The sequence below is a fragment of the Sus scrofa genome, chromosome 1 (genome assembly GCF_054392235.1).
Source record: "Sus scrofa isolate SSC_HxYL_T2T_F1_AM1 chromosome 1, Sscrofa_HxYL_maternal_Yorkshire_Landrace_v2.0, whole genome shotgun sequence".
NCBI classification, from domain to species: domain Eukaryota; kingdom Metazoa; phylum Chordata; class Mammalia; order Artiodactyla; family Suidae; genus Sus; species Sus scrofa.
Window position 1 is genome coordinate 139,777,099 of NC_139383.1, and position 23,405 is coordinate 139,800,503.

The 23,405-nt window shown below is 44.0% G+C and overlaps 1 protein-coding gene and 1 pseudogene across 7 annotated transcripts in view; both read left to right on the forward strand.

Annotated features, from left to right (window-relative positions):
• Positions 1-23,405, forward strand: part of PPP1R14D (protein phosphatase 1 regulatory inhibitor subunit 14D) — a 36,180-nt gene that overhangs the window by 4,186 nt on the left and 8,589 nt on the right. For 6 of the 7 annotated variants that reach the window (XM_021062855.2, XM_084973696.1, XM_021062777.2 and 3 more), the window contains exon 2: positions 7,998-8,286. In XM_021062855.2, coding sequence (XP_020918514.1) covers positions 8,032-8,286 — 255 coding nt within the window. In that variant the 5' untranslated portion in view covers positions 7,998-8,031. Of the gene's footprint in view, positions 1-7,943; positions 8,287-23,405 lie in introns of those variants that run through there. The other variant, NM_001243710.1, reaches the window with a different exon arrangement.
• Positions 18,342-19,030, forward strand: LOC110261377 (large ribosomal subunit protein uL11 pseudogene; annotated as a pseudogene).

Sequence of the window (23,405 nt, forward strand, 5' to 3'; positions counted from 1 at the left end):
CTTACACCACAGCCATAGCAACGTGGGTTCCTAGCTGCATGTGCGACCTAAACCACAACTCCCGGCAATGCCGGATCCTTAACCCACTGAGTTAGGCCAAGGGTTGAATGGATTTTAGTCAGGTTCATTACTGCTGAGCCACGACAGGAACTCCCCTTTCTGAGATTCTGACCTGCCTTCCTGCAAAGCATTTCCAAATGATATTGTTTTCTAATTGTATATGGCAGGCCTGAGGGGAGCTGTCTGAGTGAGTTAGCTCTTTTATTGACCATGTGGCTCCCTCTCCCTCTATGAACCTGGGGAAGAGAAAGCCTGTGTTTATGCTACAGCCTTCCTTCATATTTGCCATACCACCAGTACCAACTACTGATCTTAGCGGTGGGTGGTTTGGTGAGAATATTCAGTCCATAACACCACTGGTAAAAAAGGTACACTGAATGCCTTGTCTTGGCTGGTGGTCTGCTGGTTTCTATAGGTAGGAAAATGGATGGCCTTCAAAGATGGGCATTAAAGATGGTAGGCAAGGGTAGTTCCCCTTGTAGCTCAGTGGTAATGAATCAGACTAGTATCCAAGAGGATGCAGGTTTGATCCCTGGCCTCGCTCAGTGGGTTTAAGGATCTGGCATTGCCTTGAGCTGTAATGTAGATCGCAGATGCAGCTAGGACCTGGCGTTGCTTGGCTGTGGCATAGCCCAGCAGTTCCAGCTCTGATTCTCCACCTAGCCTGGCAGCTTACCTATACCTGTAGGTGCGTGCTGCTCCTCCCTCAAGGAAGTGGCGTTTACCTTTCTCTTCTCTTTGAATCCGTAACTTGCTTTGACCTATGGGACTTAGTAGAAGTGGTACCACATGACTTCCAGGCTTCACCCTAGAGGCTTTCATTTTCTGCTCTTACACCCAGTTCTGATGTAAAGAAGTTTGACTACCCTGTGGGAGAGAGAGGCCGCTGGAAGAGAGCAAGATCCTGGAGGATGAGAGACTGAAGGGAGAGAGGGGGCTCTGCTATCTCACAGCCACCCCAGCTGAGTAGCTTCATGAAGCCTTCCTGCATTCTTAGTCCCAGGCAACTCAGCCCAATGCAGACTAGTTGCACCTGCCAAGCCCTACCCAAGTTGAGAATCATGAGCAAATAAATGGCTGTGTTATCAGCCTTTACATTTTGGGGTGATGTTGTAAGCAGATAGATTAAAGGGTCACTGGAGAAAGAGAACCAGGAGTGGCTGAGTGTGTGTGTGTGTGTGTGTTTAGGGCCTCACCTGAAGCATATGGAAGTTCCCTGGCTGGGGGTCGAATGGGAGCTGCAGCTGCCCACCTACACCACAGCAACGGGGGATCCGAGCCACGTCTGTGACATACACCACAGCTCATGGCAACGCCGGATCCCCAACCCACTAAGCAAGGCCAGGGATCAAACCCAAGTCCTCATAGATACAAGTCAGGGCTCGTTACTGCTGAGCCACAAGGGAAACTCCTCTTTTCTTTTTTTTTTTTTTTTTTTAAGCTTCACCTGTGGCATGTGGAAGTTTCCAGGCCAGGGACAGAACCCACCCAAAGCAGCGACCAGAGCCACTGCAGTGAAAATGCCAGATCCCTAACCCATTGTGCCACATGGGAACTCCAGGAATAGCTTAATGGAATAAGAGAACCTGTTTTGGTCTTAACCATTTTGTGATCTAAGCCTGGCCACAATGCTTACCCTTGAACAGGTCTCAGAACTAATGATCTTAAGGGAACAAAGGACAGATTGCAGGTACAGAGAAAAGGCAGCCAAACAATAGTGCAGTGATACAGCAGAGTCCTAGTTCCCCCCTCTATGGATACATATACACATAATAATATGTCTTTTGAGTTCTTTAGGAACCTAAGGCCCCAGGTGGAGGATGGAAGGGTGGTATTGACTTTCTGACTTCAATTAACCAAGACTTGGACTCAGTCAAACTTCGTCCCAATTCTATGCTGGATTCTTGTCTACTCAAGTCTCTTCATGAATATGCAGGTACCCTTAGCTCAAAAGGTCCCTAATTTTGCTGTTTGGGGAGACACTGTTTTGGGAAAGGTCCCCAGTGTTCTCCTTACGTGCTGTAAGTTATAATAAATCCTTCCTTCTCTGAATCTTTGGCGTGGTTGTGTCTGTTGGCTGGACACCCACCGAGAGGTGAATCCTGTTTTGGGGTAATGATTTATGTTGGCAATAATAACTGCAACAGAAGGATATTCACAGAACAAAATTTAGTTTTAATTATCTAATGATCTTATATAAATTTTATAAATTTTAGTTTTAATGATCTAAATAAAAGCCCACGAATTCCCTTGATCATGCAGAGCCAAGGATTTTTGATAGGGATTTTTGGGAAAAGTAATGCAAGATTTTTCAAAGTGAATTTGCTGTCATTGGTTCAATCTTTATTTAAAGGAGACAAGTCCCCTCAGATACTGCTGTAACCCTAAAAGGGACTTTTTTTTTTTTAAATAGATGCACCTGTGGTCTATGGCAGTTCCCAGGACAGGGATTAAATCCAAACTTGCAGCTGTGACCTATGCCACAGCCCTGGCAACGCCAGATCCTTTAATCTACTGGACCTTCGGGAATTGAACCCATGCCTCCAGAGCAGTCAGATTAACCCACTGCACCACAGTGGAAACTCCCTAGAAGGGGCATTTTATTTTATTTTTATTTTTTTCTTTTTATGGCCACACCTGGGGCATATGTAAGTTTCCAGGCTAGGGACTGAATTGGAGCTGCAGATGCCGGCAGTGCCACAGCCACAGCAATGCAGGATCTGAGCTGCATCTGTGACCTACACCACAGCTTGTGGATCCTTAACCCAGTGAGCAAGGCCAGGGATTGGACCCATATACTCATGGATACTAGTTGGGTTCTTAACCTGCTGAGCCACAATGGGAAATTTTTAAAATTTTCTAAATAATTACATATTATATGTGGAGTCTAAAATATAGTGCAAATGAATCTGTCTACAGATCAGTAACAGACTCACAGCCATGCAGAACAGACTTGTGGTTGCCAAGGGGGAGTGGAGGAGGGAGTGGCAAGGACTGGCCATTGGGTTTGTATCTATAAAGCAATGAGGACCCCCTGTACAGCACAGGGAACTATATCCAATCACTTGTGACAGAACATGACGGAAGATAATATGAGAAAAAGAATGTATATGTGTGTGTGTATATATATGTATATATATGACTGGGTCACTGCTGTATAGCAGAAATTGGCACAACATTGTAAATCAACTTTATTTTATTAAAAAATTTTTTAAAAGGATAAATCAACTATAATACAATTTTTTAAATACGTATTATATATAGCGTTTTCTCATCTGTGTTAAATATATATGCGTAGAAAAATACTAGAGAGATGGTGTTCCCGTCATGGCTCAGTGGTTAACGAATCTGACTAGGAACCATGAGGTTGTGGGTTTGATCCCTGTCCTCGTTCAGTGGGTTAAGGATCCGGCATTGCTGTGAGCTGTGGTGTAGGTCGCAGACAAGGCTTGGATCTTGCGTTGCTGTGGCACAGGCTGGCGGCTACAGCTCTGATTGGACCCATAGCCTGGGCACCTCCACATGCCTTGGGTGCAGCCCTCAAAAAGAAGACAAAGCCAAAAAAATAAATAAATGAAAAAATGAGAAAGAAAAGAATAGGCATTTAAGAACAGTCTAGTTCTGATGGGGTCTGCCTGCTGCTTATTTTGTCCTACCCAGGCCAGACCTCTGCCAGGCCTGTACCTTCTTTATTTCCCCACCCTGATATGACCCTGTGGTCCTAGTGGTTTTTCTTCACATTTTATCTTGAACCTTGAGTTCCCTTATCTTGGGCAAACTTAACTGGTGAATGGTGACACGCGTAGGTTGGTGCTATAATGGGAGAATGTAAATAAGGAGCCTTACACTGGAGTTCCCGCAGTGGCAGAGGGGAAACGAATCCGACTAGGAACCATGAGGTTGCAGGTTCGATCCCTGGCCTCGCTCAGCGGGTTAAAGATCTGGCATTGCCATGAGCTGTGGTGTAGGTCACAGGTGCAGCTCAGATCTGGCGTTGCTGTGGCCGTGGTGTAGGCTAGCAGCTGCAGCTCTGATTAGACCCCTAGCTTGGGAACCTCCATATGCCGTAAGTGCGGTCCTAAAAAGACAAAAGACCAAAAAAAAAAAAAAAAAAAAAAAAAGGAGCCTTACACTGTAAATAATGGTTATACCTCATTCGTGTACATATAGAGCTTCCCTGGGGCCATATTGTATGCTCATGCAAAATCTCACAAACCCCCAGTTGACAGATGAGGAAGTATGCTCAGGGAGGGTCCAGGCATGAACCTGTCTGTGATCCTGTGTAGGAATTCAAGAAGTTTGCATTTTCCAATCCATCACTAAGTTCTGTTAAACATTACCCTCTAAATTGCTCTCCAACCCATCCACTTCTCCCTACCAGCAACATTTCCTCCTCGAGTCAAGCCCAGCAGCAATGGCCTCCCAGGCCTTTTGCATCCTCTGACTCCCTTTCTGTTCAACAGCCAGGATGATCTTTTAGAAATTTAAATCTGGGAGTTCCCATTGTGGCGCAGCAGAAATGAATCTGACTAAGTAACCATGAGGTTGAGAGTTTGATCCCTGGCCCCGCTCAGTGGGTTAAGGATCCCGTTGTGATGTGAGCCATGGTGTAGGTTGCAGACTTGGCTCAGATCCGGTGTTGGTGTGGCTGTGGTATAGGCCGGCAGCTACAGCTCCAATTCAGCCCCTAGCCTGAGAACCTCCATATGCCGAAAGTACAGCCCTAAAAAGAAAAAAAAATAAATAAATCTGAACATGTCAGCCTGCCTGACCACCCTTGCTTAAGATTTTGCAGTGACTTCCAGTGCTCTTGGGATAGAGACAAAACTCCTTAACATGGTTCACAGAGCCCTGAGTAGATACCTCTACCCTTTCCACCTCATGGCCCATTTTTGCTTCTCTCATCTCTTTGCTCCAGCCTCATTGACCTTCCTTAGTCCCTTGTACTCACCCTCTGCCTCCTGCCACAGGGCCTTTGCATGTGCTCTGCCTTCTGTCAGGTCTATTCCTGCTGGCCCCTGTGCCTAGTTAAACTCCTATTGATCCTTCAGAACTTAGTTCAAATGTTACCACTTGCTAGGTAACACCATCACTAGACATATAGCACCTCTTAGCTTTTCTTCAGATCATTAAATACAATTGCAGTTTTACATTTATTTGATTAGTCAAATACTGTTTATTTTAACACTAGACTGTAAGTTCCACGAGAGCAGAGACTGTGTCTTTTTTGGATCACCAATCCCCAGGATTGAGCATAATGCTTGGTCTACCAGAAGAACTCATAAAATCTTTTTTAAATGAATGTGTTAATGAATGAACCAAACCCATAGACTCTTCTGAACAGGTTCCTTTTCCTGAATAGGGCTCCCAAAGCCTTCAGAAGACAGAAATAGAAGAGGGAGGGAACTACACTCTGACCTTTTGCCTATCAGAGTGTAACAGGTCATCAAGGTAACAGCTGGGTCTGCAGGCTGCATTTTAGAGGCCTCCTCATTTCCACCCTCTTCCAAAGAGGGCCAGGAAGGAAGCCACTTCAGGGAAACCCCAAGGCCAGGCTTTGACAGACAGAGCCTCACCAGGAAAGCAGGGAGGATGAGAAGGCAAACAAAGGAAGGGAAGGAGAGTTTTCCCCTGGCTCAGTGGATTACAGATCCAGTGTTTCACTGCCGTTGCTCTGGTTACAACTGTGGTGAGGGTTAAAACCCTGGCCCGTGAACTTCCATATGTCACAGGGGAGGCCAAAAAAAAAAAAAAAAAGAGGAAGGGATATCTTGAGAAGGGAAAGTTTGGATATTTTACTAAATGTTTACATACATCATCTCATTTAATCCTCCCCAAAACCACATTTTGCAGTTAGGAAAACAGACTCAAAGAGGTTGTGAAACTTGAGGGTAATTAAACCAATACAGAGCAAAACTGAGTTTGAACTGGGATCCTCCCTCTGAAGCCCAGGCTTTTCTAAGCTACCATCCTGGCCTCCAGCCTTTAAACACCTCCCCTACCCTGTCAATTTAGGGCCTAAATTTCATAATTAAAGACTTATCCAAGAGTTTCCGTTGTGGTGCAGCAGAAACAAATCCAACTAAGAACCATGAGGTTGCGGGTTCGATCCCTGACCTCCCTCAGTGGGTTAAGAATCCACTGTTGCCGTGAGCTGTGGTGTAGGTCACAGATTTGGCTTGGATCCTGTGTTGCTATGGCTGTGGTGTAGGCCGGAAGCTACAGCTCTGATTAGACCCCTAGCCTGGGAACCTCCATATGCCTTGGGAGCAGCTCTAAAAAGCAAAAAAAAAAAAAAAAAAAAAAAAAAAAAAAAAGAAAAGACTCATCCATTGGCTTTTGTCTAAAATTCTCTTTTAGTAGTCAGTGTATGATGTTTGAAGCTGATACTTTAGAAACAGAAAATCGTCATAAAAGCAACCACTACAAGACCTAAAAATAATTACATAAACAAAGATTGGAATGTGGAAAGTAAAGAGGATGAGGGAGTAAGTATGAGTATTGGAGTTAATTTCTTTTTTTCTTTTTTTGCTGTCTGCGGAAGTTCCCTGTCCAGGGCACTTCAGACAAAGCAGCAACCCAAGCCTCAACAATGACAATGCTGGATCCTTACCCTGCTGTGCCACCAGGGAACTCTGGGAGTTAATTTATCCTTCCTATTGAGGAGACAAAATACTGTTTAAAATGGAATAATTTATGATATTACACAAAGGGATAATGGTGATCACAGGAGAACTAAAAACAGAAGCTGTTCATAGGTTGCCATAGAGAGTGGAGCTGGGGAGAGAAGAGAAACTTTCATTTTTCTTTTGTCCTTCTGAACTGTTCATTTAAAAAAAAATTATAGGGCGTTCCCATCATGGCCCAGTGGTTAACAAACCCGACTAGCATCCATGAGGACATGAGCTCAGTCCCTGGCCTCCCTCAGTGGGTTAAGGATCCAGTGTTGCCGTCGGCTATGGTGTAGGCCAGCAGCCACAGCTTCCATTTGACCCCTAGCCTGGGAACCTCCATATGTCGTGGGGCAGCCCTAAAAAGACAAATATATATATATATATATATAGTATTCTCCCATTGTGTAACTTTTGTAAAGTTTTGAAATCTTTGTTTACAAAAGACTAAACAAACACAAACACCCTCCCTTTAGAATGCAAGGATGTTTAGAAGTAATAATCCTAACACCCAGGTAAATGTTAGGTCTGCAAGGTTTCTGTGTGTCTGGAAGGACGTGAGTCGGAGCTTAGGGGGCGGTGTGATGTGATGATGAACATGGCTTCCTAAGCAGTTGCGTCTGGGGAGTGGGCTTGGGAGACAAGATTGCCTTTGCAAACACAGAATCAGGGCAACGGGAGTGCCTCTTCTCTCACCTTCCTAAAGCCAGCTCACATTTAGGACAAGAGGGTCCTGATCCCACGAGGGCCAGAGACAACCAGCCTACTAGTTATCTTCTGTCAGATGCTGCCCTCAGCAGCGCCACACTCTGGAGCCTTGGCCAGCCAGGGACCCTGCTCCTGTAGGATCCCTATGACCGCAGCTTCGGGGGGCCCAGGTGGATCTAGTCCCAGGAGGGTGGGATGCTAAGAGCACTCAGGTGAGTATGACTCAGGTCAGAGCCTCGCACCTCTCAGGACCCAAGGGCCTCTTCCTCCTCCGGAGACATGGCACCCTCCTGACCTTTGCTCGTCTGCAGTTTATATCACTCAGGCTCAGCAGCTGCAGAAAGGGAGGCCGGGGCACGGTGGCTCGGGAGTGCCACTCACTGGCAGCCAGGAGCCGAGAGACTGGCATTCCCAGCGCCACACAAAGGCCTGTTGATCTTTGACCCCCACCCCTCCAGGAGCCTTGGTCCTCCCTCCCGCCCGCCTTCCTTTCCTCCCTGCTGGCCTCTCTCTCACTTCTCTCTCTTCATTCCCTGGCACTCTTGCTCTGACTGGCAGTTTTTCCCAGCGCCTCGCCCAGACCGATCTTCTCATGCTGTCTTCAAGCCCTGCTTCCTGCACATCTCCCAGCCCGGACAAGGAGAACCCGAGTAAGAAGGTCCAGTGGGCTTCTGGGAGGAGGAGGACATCATCCACAGACTCAGAGTCAAAGTCCCACTCCGACCCTTCCAAAGTGTCCCGTTCCCGGAGACCCACTCGTCTGACGGTGAAGTACGACCTGGGGCAGCTCCAGCGCTGGCTGGAGATGGAGCAGTGGGTGGACACTCAGGTTCAGGAGCTCTTCCAGGTGGGTAGCGCGGGGAAGGGGGAGGCCACGGGAGTCAGGGGGCCAGGAGGGAGCCTGCTCTGAGGCCTCAGGAGGGGCTGGTGGGGGAATGTGAAATGCTCCCTTGGAGAGAAAGCTTTTCCCCACAAATGAAGGATGGGTTGCAGTCCTGAAATCTGTCTCCCTCTGCTCTGGGCTCTGCCTCTCTCTCTCTTCCTAATCTGGGGCAGGTGTTTTAACATCCCTGAGGCTTAGTTTCCTAATCTGTAAAAAGGGACTCTCAGTGCCTGTCAGATCTCCTTTGTATGAGGACTTCTTGAGGTTCAGATGAGAGAGTAGAAGAGCTATTTTTCTTTATGTCTTTGCTTACTTTCATCTTCAACACACATACATGTCTAGAGCAGCGTTGTTCATTCCTGTGGCTGTCAGCCATGTGTAGCTATTTAACTTTAAAGTGATAAAAATTGAAAAACATTAATAGTTCAGTTCTTCAGTCACACAGGCCACATTTCAAGGGCCCTATGGCCCCATTTGGCTAGTGGCTACCAAGTTGTCAGCACAGACATAGAACAGTTCCATCGTCTCTGAAAGGCTAGTGTTGAACTAGAATGTATCAGAGTGACCAACCACGAGGGGCAACACCAGCCCTTGACCTAGCCTTGGCCCTGGCTCCAACTGGCTCTTCTCAACCCCACTCTGGGAAAGTGGCACTTTTTAAAACCTAGATAGCTCCGAATCGGGATCCTAGTGTGGGAACAAATGCTGCTCCAATAACAGATAACAGTTTGAGCACTTAACTGCATGCTGGGCATAGGGCCCAGCACCTGACTTGGGTTCTTTCATTCAGCCTTCCCCACAACTCCGTGAGGTTGGTACTCTTTTACGGTGAAGGAAATGGAGGCTTAGAAATGTTGAGTAACTTGCCCAAGGTCACACCCCTAGGGAGCCACGGAACCAGGAGCTACAGCTGGGGCTCTGACTTGAGCGAGTTGAGTGCTTATTTGAGCTGCTAGTGGTTCTCCACACCTGAGACACCTCAGGAAAAATCTGATGCCCTGGTTGTGCTTCAGCTGAATTTCAATCTACTAGCATGGGGGCTGGTACTGGTCTTTGATATAAGCTCCACCACTGATTATAGTGTGTGGCTAGCAAGAACTGTTGCACCAAGCCAAAGGCCAGAGTCCTCCTTGTCCACAGGCCACGGTCTTTGCCTCTCTCCTTCGTGACTCAGGTCCTGTCTTTTCTTTTGCGGGCAGCAAGGGCCTGTGATTCTTCCAGGTAAGAGCTATGTCTGTGCTCCTGTGGTTGGGGGTGGGGAAAAGTGACATGTGAGGCCAGGCTGCCTCGTGAGGCTCCCTGGGTCGTGTACTGGTTTGGTCCAAGTGTTGACGGTGTCTCAGCAGTGGGCATCCTCGGCCCACTCATGGAAGAGAAGGAAATGCTCTAGAGCAGGAGGCAGGGGAGACAAACTTTGTTGGCCTGTGTCTGCTCTGACCTTGCAGGACACCTCCACTGCCCTTCGCTCCTGCCAGCACCCTCCCTCTCTGGATCAGTTTCAATTTCAGATTGAAATTGTACCTTTGTATTAAAAGTCTCATATTTCAGACACCTCAGGGCAGGTCCTTCCAGGCATTAGAGAGAGACACAAGCCAAAGAATCTTGTTTTGCAAGATCCAGGCAGGGAAAAGCTATAGAATAATGAGCTCGTAACATTGGAAAACAGGACATGTGGGAGGACCACTCCCAGGCAATGACCGGAATAAAATACCTGGCCTGCAGTTGCCATGGCAATTGGCCAAAGGTGCCAGGTGGCAGTTCCTCTCATAATCCCCGGTCTTTTCAGCAGGAAGCAGCCAAGTGGCTGGGGAAGCCCCAGGCAGCTGGTAATCCTGGGCAGAGATTGAGGCAACCCAGCCTCCAGGAGTACCCTGCTCCAGTTCTACCCTCACAGAGCCCCTCTCCACCCACTGGGGCTGCTCTCGCATGCCCACCTTGGATGGCACCCCTGGGGATGGTGCCACGAGTGGGTTGCATCACTATTTGTTTAGTTTAGTGGGACCCAACCTTCCTTTGTTGGAGGCCCCACCTCTTCTCAATGGGTGTGCAGTCTGCTTTAGGCTCTTTACAGGAACAAGTCTGGGTTCAACAGAACAGACAGACTTGGGGCCCTGGAGCTCCTGTTGTCCAGGAATAGAATGTGGATTTGGCTTCTAAGCAGGGACCTCAGTACTCATGAGTTTCTCCAGTTTTAAGGAGACTCTTGGAGTTCCAGCTGTGCCCCAAGAGGACTGACACTGTCTCTGGAACACTGAAACACAGGTTTGCTCCCTGGACTGGCACAGTGTGTTAAGGATTCCAGGCAGAGGTCACAGCTGCAGCTTGGATCTGATCCCTGGCCCCAGAACTCCATGTGCCATGGGACAACAACAACAAAAAAGGGGAGCCAGGGAGAGACTCTTCTTAGCAATGTCCCCCCTTTTGGTTACCACTCCCTATTTCATGTCTCCTTCGTAAGACTCCTTAAAGGATTTGTCCCCACTCAGAGCCTTTACTTACTTCTCTTCCTGTCATCTTTCAACCACTGTAATCTGACTTGTGTTCCTACCACTATATTGAGCCCTCTTGACAAAGTCACCAGTCACTCCCTTGGGGCTAAAGCTCGTGTACACATCAGCAGGGGCTACTGTTGACCACTCCCAGAGTTTTGGACTATTCCTTTCTTATAGCTTCCATGACACCATCTTTTCCTGAGGGCAGCTGGCATTTTGACACAGCCCTTTTTTTTTTTTTTTTCTTTTTTTTGTCTTTTTGCCTATTTCTAGGGCCACAACCACAGCATATGGACGTTCCCATGCTAGGGATCTAATGAGAGCTGTAGCTGCCGGCCTGCACCACAGCCACTGCAACATGGGATCCAAGCCACGTCTGCGACCTACACCACAGCTCACAGCAACGCCAGATCTTTAACCCACTGAGCAAGGCCAAGGATTGAACCCACAACCTCATGGTTCCTAGTCAGATTCATTAACCACTGAGCCATGATGGGAACTCTTGATACATTGCTTTTGATGCAATGACATTTTAAGAAACAATCAAATTTTTCAACTTTAAAATGGGGGAGTTCCCGTTGTGGCACAGTGAAACAAGCATTTGTTAGCTCATCTCTGAGCTTCACTCCGTTGTGGGTTTTCATGGCAGAGAGATCAGGAGAAGGGGACAGAGTGTGGAGTGGAGTTGAGCAGGGGGTCAGGTCAGGCAGCATCTGTCAGGAAACCACCACATGTAATACAGACTCACAAGCTGACCACACTTGCCCACCTCATAAGAGTTATTTGATATATCTGCTCATTTTCTAAGAATTCACAAAATACTTGTGGGAAAGAATATTTTCATTAATGGTATGAGCCCACAATCTCAATACTAGGGTGCAATGGCAATCTGACTCTCAGTAATACACATACCCTATAGCTAAAGTCATAAGTCATAAAGAATGGTTTTGGGAGCAGGAAAAATCCTTCTTCAGAGGTGGAGTTCTAATCATTAGACTATTTTTTTTGGTTATTTGACTCTACCCTCCACCTCCTGGGATTCCAATTACATGTATGTTAGACCACTTGATATTTTTCCACAGGTCACTGAGGCTCTAGTCTGTCCTCATCTTTTTTTTTCTCTACCTTCTTTTTTTCTCTCTGTGCTTCATTTTGGCTTAGTTTCTTTTGCTACTTCTTCAAGGGTAAATGATCTTTTTTTCTGTAGTGTCAAATAAGCTGCTAATTTCCTTTCTTTTTCTTACTTTTTTTTTTTGTTTTGTTTTGTTTTGTTTTGTTTTGCTTTTTAGGGCCACACACAGAATATGGAAGTTCCCAGGCTAGGGATCAAATCAGAGCTATAGCTGCCGGCCTACACCACAGCCAGAACAACTCAGGAGCCTCAACCCACTGAGCCAGGCCAGGGATTGAACCCACATCCTCTTGGATACTACTTGGATTCATTTCTGCTGCACCAAATTTCGAGCTACCTCTTTAAAAACAAAAAAAAAACCTCAATGAATTTTATTGTATTTACAGTTGTACAATGATCATCACAACCCAATTTTATTTTTTTATATTACTCAATGAATTTATTACATTTATAGTTGTACAATGATCATCACAACCCAATTTTATAGCATTTCCATCCCAAACCCCCAGTGCATTCCCCCACCCCCCAACCTGTCTCCTTTGGTAACCATAAGGTTTAGTTTTTCAAAGTCTGTGAGTCAGTTTCTATTCTGCAAATAAGTTCATTGTATCCTTTTTTTTTTAGATTCCACATGTAAATGATAGCATATGCTATTTGCGCCTCACTATCTGACTGACTACACTTAGCATGATAATTTCTAGGTCTACCCATGTTGCTGCAAATGCCATTATTCTATTCCTTTTTTTGGCTGAGTAATATTACATTGTGTATATGCATCACATCTTTTATTTTTTACTTTTTTTAGGGCCCCACTTGTGTCATATGGAAGTTCCCAGGCTGGGGTTGAATTGGAGCTACAACTACTGACCTACACCACAGCCACAGCAACTTGGGATCCAAGCCATGCCTACAACCTACACCACAGCTCATAGCAACTCAGTGGGATCCTTAACCCACTGAGTGAAGCCAGGGAGCACACCCACATCCTCATGGATCCTCATGGATCCTAGAACATATGAGTACATGTAACTTCCAGCCTATGCCACAGCCACAACAAGGCCAGATCCGAGCCAGTGCCTGTGACCTACACCACAGCTCATGGCAACTCTGGATCCTTAACCCACTGAGCAAAGCCAGGGATCGAACCTGTGTCCTCGTGGTTACTAGTCAGCTTCGTTTCCACTGACAGGAACTCCTTCTGCCCGTTTTTTGATGGGGTTGGTTTTTTTTGTTTTTTGGTTTTTTTTTTTTGGATTGAGCTGCAGGAGGTGTTTGTATATTTTGGAGGTTAATTCCTTGTCAATCACTTCATATGCAAATAATTTCTCCCATTCCGTGGGTTGTCTTTTTGTTTTGTTCAGGGTTTCCTTTGCTCTGAAAAAACTTTGAAGTTTAATTACGTCCCATTTGTTTATTTTTGTTTTTATTGTCATTACTCTAGGAGGTAGATCTGTGAAGGTATTGCTGTGGTTTATGTCAGAGAGTATTCGGCCTATGTTTTCCTGTAAGAGTTTTGAGTATCTGGTCTTATATTTAGGACTTTAATCCATTTTTGAGTTTACTTTTGTGTATGGTGTTAGGGAGTGTTCTTTTTTTAATTTTTATTTTATTTTATTTTTGTCTTTTTGTCTTTTGAGGGCCACGCCCATGGCATATGGAGATTCCCAGGCTAGGGGTCTAATGGGAGCTGTAGCTAGCAGCCTACACCACAGCCATAGCAATGCCAGATCCGAGCCGCGTCTGTGACCTACACCATAGCTCATGGCAACGCCGGATCCTTAACCCACTGAGCAAGGCCAGGGATCAAACCTGCAACCTCATGGTTCCTAGTTGAATTCGTTAACCACTGAGCCACAACGGGAACTCCTTTTTCTGCACCAATTGAGTGGATCATATGGTTTTTATTCTTCAGTTTGTTAATGTACTGTGGCACACTGATTGATGTGAAAATATTAAAAATTCCTTGCATCCCTGGGCTAAATTCCACTTGATCATGTTGTACAATCTTTTTGTATTGTTGGATTCAGTTTGCTAGTATTTTGTTCAGGATTTGTGCATCTATGTGCATCAGTGATATTGGCCTGTCATTTTCTTTTTCTTTTCTTTCTTTTCTTTTTCTGTGGTATCTTTGTCTGGTATTGGTATCAGGGTGATGGTGCCCTCATAGAATGAGTTTGGGAGTGTTCCTTCCTCTGCAATTTTTTGGGAATAGTTTCAGAAGGGTAGGTGTTAGCTCTTCTCTATATTTTTGCTTTTTTTGGGGGGAGGGCCACAACTGCAGCATATGGAGGCTCCCAGGCTAGGGGTCGAATTGGAGCTGTAGCCACTGGCCTGTGCCAGAGCCACAGCAATGCAGGATCCAAACTGGTCTTCGACCTACACCACAGCTCATGGCAATGCTGGATACTTAACCTACCAAGCAAGGCCAGGGATCGAACCTGTGTACTCATGGATGCCAGTCAGATTCGTTAACCACTGAGCCACAACGGGAACTCCATCTTCTCTAAATTTTTGATAGAATTTGCCTGTGAAGCCTTCTGGTCCTGGACTTTTGTTTGTTGGAAGTTTTTTAATCACAGTTTCAATTTCAGTTCTTGTAATTAGTCCATTCATCTTTTCTATTTTGTCTTGGTTTAGTCTTGAAAGATTTTATTTTTCTAAGAATTTGTCCATTTCTTCTAGATTGTCCATCTTATTGGCATATGGTTGCTTGTAGTAGTCTCTTATAATCCTTTGTATTTCTGTGATGTCTGTTGTAACTTGTCCTTTTTCACTTCTAATTTTATTGATTTGAGTCCTTTTTTTCTTGATAAGTCTGGCTCTGGGTTTATCAATTTGTTGATTAAAGAACTAGCTTTTAGTTTCATTGATCTTTTCTATGGTTTTCTTTGTTTCTACTTCATTTATTTCTGCTCTGATCTTTATGATTTCATTTCTTCTTTGGCTTTTGTTTGATCTTCTCTAGTTGCTTTAGGTGTAAAGTTAGGTGTTTACTTGAGATTTTTCTTGTTTCCTAAGGTAAGGTAGGCTTGTGTTGCTATAAACTTCCCTCTTAGAACTGCTTTTACTGCATCCCATCGGTTTTGGATTGTTGTGTCTTTGTGGTCATTTGCTTTGAGGTATTTTTAAATTTCCTCTTTGATTTCTTCAGTGATCCATTTTTTGTTTAGTAATATGTTGTTTACTCTCCGCGTGTTTGTGTTTTTTGCAGTTTTTTTTTCTTGTTGTTGATTTCCAGTCACATAGCATTGTAGTCAGAAAAGAGGCTTGATGTGATTTCAATTTTCTTAAATTACTGAGGCTTGATTTGTGGCCCAGAATATAATCAATCCTAGAGAATGTTCCATGTTCACTTGAGAAGAATATGCATTCTGCTGCTTTTGGATGGAATGTTCTATAAATATCTCTTAACTCCATCTGGTCTAATGCATAATTTAAGGCCTGTATTTCCATGTTGATTTTTCTGTCTGAATTATCTGTCCATTGCTGTTAGTGGGGTGTTAAAGTCCCCCACTATTATTGTGATATTGTCAGTTTCTCCTTTTAAGGTTGTTAGCAGTTGTCTTACATATTGAGGTGATCCTATGTTGGGTGCATATATATTTATAATTGTTACATCTTCTTCTTGGATTGATCCTTTGATCATTATGTAATGTTCCTTCTTTATCTCTTATAATATTCTTTATTTTAAGGTCTATTTTGTCTGATATGAGTATTGCTACTCCATCTTTCTTTTGGTTACCGTTTGCATGGAATAATTTTTCCATCCTCTCACTTGCAGTTTTTCTGTGTCCCTAGAACTGAAGTGGGTCTCTTGATGACAGCATACATATGAATCTTGTTTTCATATCCATTCAGCCAGTCTATGTCTTTTGGTTGGGGCATTTAGTCCATTTACATTTAAGGTAATTTGATATGTGTGTTCTTATTGCCATTTTATTAATTGTTTTGGATTTGTTTTTGTTGATATTTTTTTCTTCCCTTCTTCTCTGTTCTCCTCTTGTTCTTTGATGACTATCTTTAGTGTTGTATTCGGATTGCTTTTTCTTGTGTGTGTATCTGCTGTAAATTATTTGTTTGCAATTACACTGAAATTTTGATATAGGAGTCTCCATATATACTAGATTGTTTTAAGTTGTTGGTCTCTTAATTGCAAGTGCATCTCCAGTGTCCTGCATTTTTACCCTCCTCTTCTCACGAGTTATGATTTTGGTAGCATATTTGCATGTGGATTATCTCCTACCTTTACTATATGTATGCCTTTATTGGTGACCCATGTCATTTGTAATATTTTTGTTTGTAGTTTTGGCCTTTTCTTTTCTACCTAGAGAAGTTCCATTAGTATTTGTTGTAAAGCTGGTTTAGTAGTGTTGAATTCTCTTAGCTTTTGCTTGTCTGTAAAGCTTTTGATATTCCCTTCATATCTGAATGAGAGGAGTTCTCTTCATGGCTCAGTGGTTAACGAACCCAACTAGGATTCAGGAAGATGTGGGTTCAATCCCTGGCCTCGCTCAGTGGGTTAAGGATCTGGTGTTTCCATGAGCTGTGGTGTATGTTGCAGACTCGGCTTGGATCCTGAGTTGCTGTGGCTGTGGTGTAGGCTGGCAGCTATGGCTCTGATTTGACCCCTAGCCTGGGAACCTCCGTATGCCATGGGTGCAGCCCTAGAAAGAAAAAAATGTATATCTTAATGAGAGTCTTGCTGGGTAGAGCAATCTTGATTAGAGGTTTTCCTTTCATCACTTTAAGTATATCATGCCACTGTCTTCTTCTTTTTTTTTTTTTTTTTTTTTTTTTTTTTTTTTTTGTCTTTTTGCTATTTCTTGGGCTGTTCCTGCGGCATATGGAGGTTCCCAGGCTAGGGGTCGAATCGGAGCCGTAGCCACCAGCCTACGTCAGAGCCACAGCAATGCAGGATACGAGCCGCATCTGCAATCTACACCACAGCTCATGACAACGCCAGATCGTTAACCCACTCAGCAAGGGCAGGGACCAAACCTGCAACCTCATGGTTCCTAGTCAGATTCGTTAACCACTGCGCCATGACGGGAACTCCAATCATGCCACTGTCTTCTGACCTGAAGAGTTTCTGCTGAAAAATCAGCCAATAAACTTATCAGAATTCCCTTGTATGTTATTTATTTATTTTCCCTAGATGCTTTCAATATTTTCTCTTTGTCTTTAATTTTTGTCAGTTTGATTAATATGTGTCTCAGGGTGTTCCTCCTTGTGTTTATTTTATGTGGTACTCATTGTGCTTCCTGGATTTGAATGAGTAATTCCTTTCCCGTATTAGGTAAGTTTTCCGTTACTATCTCTTCACATATTTTTTCTGGCCCTTTTTCTTTCCCTTCTCCTTCTGGTGCCCTTCTAATATGGATGTTGGTGTGTTTAATATTGTCCCAGAGTTCTTTTAGACTGTCTTCATTTCTTTTCATTTTTCTCTTTTCTGTTTCCCATCAGTGATTTCCACTATTTTGTCTTCCACCTTGCTTATTCATTCTTCTGCCTCCTGTATTCTGCTGTTGGTTCCATCTAGTGATTTTTTTTTTCTCTTGTTTTAGGGCCGCACCCATGGCAAATGGAGGTTCCCAGGCTAGGTGTGGAATCAGAGCTGTAGCTGCTGGCCTATGCCACAGCCACAGCAATGCCAGATCTGAGCCACATCTGCAACCTCCACCACAACTCATGGTAACTCCTGATTCTTAACCCACTCAGTGAGGCCAGGGATTGAATCCATGTCCTCATGGATACTAGTCAGATTCATTTCTGCTGAGCCGTGGTGGGAACTCCCTGGTGAATTTTTTTATTTTAGTTATTGTATCTTTGCCTCTCTGCTTGCTTAATGTTTATATCTTCTATTTCTTTGTTCATTGTTTTTTGTAATTTATCAGTCTTTGCCTCTAGTTTATTTCCAGTTCTTGAATCATCTTTACTATCATTAGTCTAAAGTCTTTTTCATGGAGGTTGGTAATCTCCAGATCACTTAGCTGTTTTTCTGGGATTTTTTCTTGTTCCCTTATCTGAGTCATAATTATCTGCCTTTTCATTTTGTGTGTGGTCTCAGAATTTTGGTGTGGTCTCATTTTTGCAGACAGTAGAGTTGTAGCCTCTCTTCTGATTTCTTCCCGCCTTGTGGCTGAAGTTGGCATGGGGGGCTTGCTCTAGAATTCCCAACTGGATGGAGTAGTGCTTGCCCATTGATAGGTGGAGCTGCGGGGGAGGAGACTTTGGGCAGCCTACTTGCTGGTGGTTGGTGCTATTTCTCCCCCCCCCCCCCCCGCCCCACGCTTGTTGTTTTGCCTGGGGCTTCTCAGTCATGATGGGTGGGGCCATATTTTTTTCCAAAATGGCCACCTCACATTCGGCTTTCGGCTCAGAGGAGGCCACGGTGCAACTTTCTTCGGTCGTCCCGAATCTGGATTCATCTGACACCTGCCACCTCCACCATGCCGCCTAAGTTCCACCCCAATGAGATCAAAGTCGTGTACCTGAGATGCACTGGTGGAGAAGTCAGTACTACATCTGCCCTGGCCTCCAAGATTGGCCCCCTGGGTCTGTCTCCAAAAAAGGTTGATGATGACATCACCTAGGCAACTGGTGAATGGAAGGGTCTGAGAATTACAGTGAAACTGACCATTCAGAACAGATAAGCCCAGATCAAGGTGGCACCTTCTGCCTCTGCCCTGATCATCAAAGCTCTAAAGGAACCACCAAGAGACAGAAAGAAGCAGAAAAACATTAAGCACAGTGGAAACATCACTTTTGATGAGATTGTCAACATTGCCCAACAGATGCGGCACTGATCTTTAGCTAGAGAACTTTCTGGAACCATTAAAGAGATCCTGGGGACTGCCGAGTCTATGGGCTGCAATGTTGATGGCCACCAGCCTCACAACATCATAGATGACATCAACAGTGGTGCAGTGGAATGCCCAGCTAGCTAGGAACTGCAAAGAAAAATTACATAAAGATTAATTTGACAACTAATGGGGAAAAAAAAAAGGCCACCTCTAGAGGAGCACACATTGATGATTATTTCCAAGACCTTTGCCTCCAATGTGCTTCCCCCCCAACGAGCCATAGTCACCCCCTGTTTTGCTTGGAATTTTCACTCCCATGGGTGAGCCTCTGCCATCTAGCTACTTTCTGGTCTGTGGACTGCCCACGTGGTGGGTATGAGGTTGCTTATATCACATAACTGCCCCTCCTACTATATTGATGTGGCCTCCTCTTTGTTTTCTAGAATAGGTTATCATTTTTGATAGTTTGCAGTTTATTTGGTTGAAGATTGTTCAGCAGTTGGTTGTAATTTTATTGCTTTTATGAGAGAAGGTGAACTCCAGTCCTTCTAGTCCACCATCTGAATCCTAATCCTGTCTCTTACGCTGTTAATTTCATCCAGTAAATTTTTTCTTTAGAATATTGTATGTTTCAACTCAAGATGCTTCATTTGGTTCTTTCTCATATCTTCCATTTCTTTCATACTATGTTCATATTTTCCTCATTTGCTAATTCTATCATCTCTGTCATATCTTGTCTGCTTCTATTAACTGATTTTCCTCCTGCTTATAGGTCATTTTTCCTGCTTCTTGGCCTGACTAATGATTTTTGATTGGATGCTGGACATTGTGTATTTTATGTTGTTGGGTAACTGGAATTTTTTTCTTCCTTTAGAGTGTTGAACTTTATTCTAGTAGGCAGTTTGGTTACTTGTGGTTCAGTTTCAGCCTTCTGAAGCTTGTTTTTAAGTTCTGTTGGGGTTAGTCTACAGTAGCCCTTAATCTAGGAAATAAATACATCCCCACCCCCGCATAGAGCATGGCCCTTTTGAGGTCTCTCCTGAATTCCTGCATGAACAATGATGACTGTCCACCCTGGCTGAGTGGAACTTGATTTGTCTCCCAGTCCTCTGTGAGGTCTGGGAACTGTTTATCCCTGTGCTCTCAATGTCTCATAGTACCTGGTCTTGTGAACTTTTACCTTATGTATGTGTGTCTCATGTTCAGCAGACTCAAGACCCCTTATGCATTTTTCTGGAGGTCTTTTTCTTCATAACGCCTTCTTTTCCAGAAGTTTGTCTGGCAACTTCTAGCCACCTCAACCCCAAACTCTGTCCTCTGTCTTCATATAAATTTAGTATAACCACTGTCCTCTGCTTGGGATCTCCCTCTGTGGTATGCGGTTTGGAAATTGCCTCCAAAGAGTTTACCTCTTTTGCTTCTCTTCTTTCTCAGGTCACGCTGTGGTCTAAAGCCTGAAAACACTGTTCATATATTTTTGTCTAGTTTACTATTTACTTTTGTTGAGAGAATAAATCCAGTCCTTGTTACTCCATCATGACCAGAAGTATAAACATCTTGTTCACTCCTACTCAGCCTTTAGGTCTCAGGTTAAATGTCGCTTCTTCCTTGGAAAGCCTCCTATACCCCTTTCCACATGCTCCCACAGTATCTCATCAAAGTGCTTATCACTCTGTATTGTAACTGCCATTCCACTTGTCTGTATCCCTCAGGAGGCTAAAAGATTTTCTTTTACTCTTTATTTCTTTTTTTTTTTTTAAAGCTTCTTAGGGCCACACCCGTGGCATATGGAAGCTCCCAGGCTAGGGGTCAAGTTGGATCTATAGCCACCAGCCTCCACCACAGCCACAGCAATGCCAGATCCAAGCAGCATCTGCAACCTACACTACAGCTCATGGCAATGCTGGATCTTTAACCCACTGAGTGAGGCCAGGGACTGAACCTGCGTCCTCATGGATGCCAGTCAGATTCATTTCTGCTGAGCCACAAAAGGAAATCCCTACAAGATTTTCAAGGGCAGGATTATGTCTGTCTGTCTTGCTGCTGTGGCCCCAGTACTCATCACAATGCTTTGTGCATAGCATGCTTTGTAAATATGCATTTAATGAGTGAATGCTAAATCAGATGAGCTAAAAACCAAGAAAGCAAAAGGAAAAGGCTAGTTCTTCTGAGTTAAAGAACTAACTCAGAACCCTAGCACTATTTATTTTTAAAAGGATATAGAAGGATCAAAACTATTAACCATGGTTAACCATTGGCAGTGGAGGAAATGAGAGGGTAAGTGGGCTTCTTGTTATTTCTTTCCTAAACCACTTTATTGAAGTATAATTGGCAGACAAAATTTACCTATTTGAAATGTACATTTGGATGAACTTTACCGTATGTAATCACTATCCCATCAGATGGAATATTTCCACCATTAAGAAAGTTTTCCAAATAGCACTTACCTTTACAAAAATTGTACAATTAATTACTTAGTGCATATGTTTTTATTATGTCTCCTCAACTGCCCCAAACATTTAGGTTCTTTGAAGGCAGGATCTTTGTTTTGTTCACTGAGATTCCCAAGTTCACAGTGCCGATTAATAGTAGCCACTGGACATGCAATTGCTGAATAAATAAATTCCAAAGGATTAAATAATCAAATAGAAAAGCTGAAATTCATAGGGAACTATAGTCAATATTCTGTGATAAACCACGATGGAAAATATGAAGGCGTTCTCCCGTGGTGTAGCTGGTTAAGGATCTGGCATTGCCACTGCTGTGGCTCAGGTTGCTGCCATGACCAAGAATCAATCCCCGGACCAAGAACTTCCACAAGCTGTGGGCATGGCCTATATATATGTACTGGCCAATATACTCACACACACACACACACACACACACACACACACACACACACACACGTCACTTTGCTATTTAGCGGAACTTAGCATATTGTAAATCAATAAAAAAAAATTTAAAGCCTACTTCATGGGTTATTATAGGTATTAAATCAGATAATACCTATGAAAGGGTAACAAACATCAGTCCAAAAGCTTAGGTATCAAAAGAAGATATCTTTCTAAACCTGAAACTAATTTTTATTTTAAATCTCATTCTGCCAAAGCTGATGAAAAACTTTAACCAACTTTAATGTGCATATCATTTACCTGGAAATCTTGTTAAAATGAAGATTCAGATTCAGTAGGTGTGAGGTGGGGCCTGGATTCTGTGTTTCAAATAAGCTCTCAGGGGACGCTGATGATGCTGATAGTCCCAGGACCCCAATTTGAAATGCAAGGATCTAAAGACAGTTAATACAGGGCAGACACTTGCTCAATTAAGGGCTGGAATAAGGTGAAAAACAAGGCAGGAGAAAACACAGGCTCCCCCCCCCATTTTATTTTTTGTCTTTTTGCCTTTTCTAGGGCCGCTCCCGAGACATATGGAGGTTCCCAGGCTAGGGGTCTAATCGGAGCTATAGCCGCCGGCCTACGCCACAGCCACAGCAATGAGGGATCCGAGCCTCATCTGCAACCTACACCACAACTCATGACACCGCTGGATCATTAATCCACTGAGCAAGGCCAGGGGGTCGAACCCACAACCTCATGGTTCCTAGCCGGATTCGTTAACCACTGAGCCACAATGGAACTCCCAACAGGAGTTCCAATTTAAAAGTAAAAATATCTTGGAGTTCCCATCGAGGCGCAGTGGTTAACGAATTTGACTAGGACCCATGAGGTTGTGGGTTCGATCCCTGGCCTTGCTCAGTGGGTTAACGATCCAGCATTGCCGTGAGCTGTGGTGTAAGTCGAAGACTCGGCTCAGATCCCGTGTTGCTGTGGCTGTGGTGTAGGCTGCTGGCTACAGCTCTGATTAGACTCCTAGGCTGGGAACCTCCATATGCCATGGGAAGTGGCCCTAGAAAAGGCAAAAAGACAAAAATAAATAAATAATAAAAGTAAAAATATCTTGTGCAATAGCCACTTAATAAATGGCAGTTGTCAGCATTATCTTTGAGAACAGAATTTATCTGCAACCCCTAGCTTATTGCCTAAATAAACATGACTGTTTCTCCACTGTCTTCATCAGCATGGTTATTACAAGACATTCTTGCCCAGGAAGATAAAGTTGCAAATAACTTTATTATTCATTTCGGGAATATTCTAAAAGCTTATTTATTTTATTTACTTATTTATTTATTGTCTTTTAGGGCCGCAACCTCAGCATATGGAAGTTCCCAGCCTAGACGTCGAATCAGAGCTGTAACCCTGGCCTACACCACAGCCACAGAAATGCAGGATCTGAGCTGCATCTGCAACCTACACCACAGTTGACAGCAACGCCAGATCCATAACCCACTGAGCGAGGCCAAGGATTGAACCTGTATCCTCGTGAATACTAGTCAGATTTTTTTCCTCTGAGCTACAATGGAAACTCCTGAAAGTTTATTTAAATGAACAGTATATTACTCAGTTAGTCTATATCTACTGCAATATATAGCCTTAAACAATTATTTATGCTCCAAGATGCCTTGCCTTGCACAGTGTCCACTAATACTAAATGTCACAAAATTACCCAATTCTAATCAAAAGGCCAGTCTCAAACCAGACCCCAGTAGTCATAAATATCCTGCCTTTGCTCTCCCCACTTTGACATGCTACTAAGAAT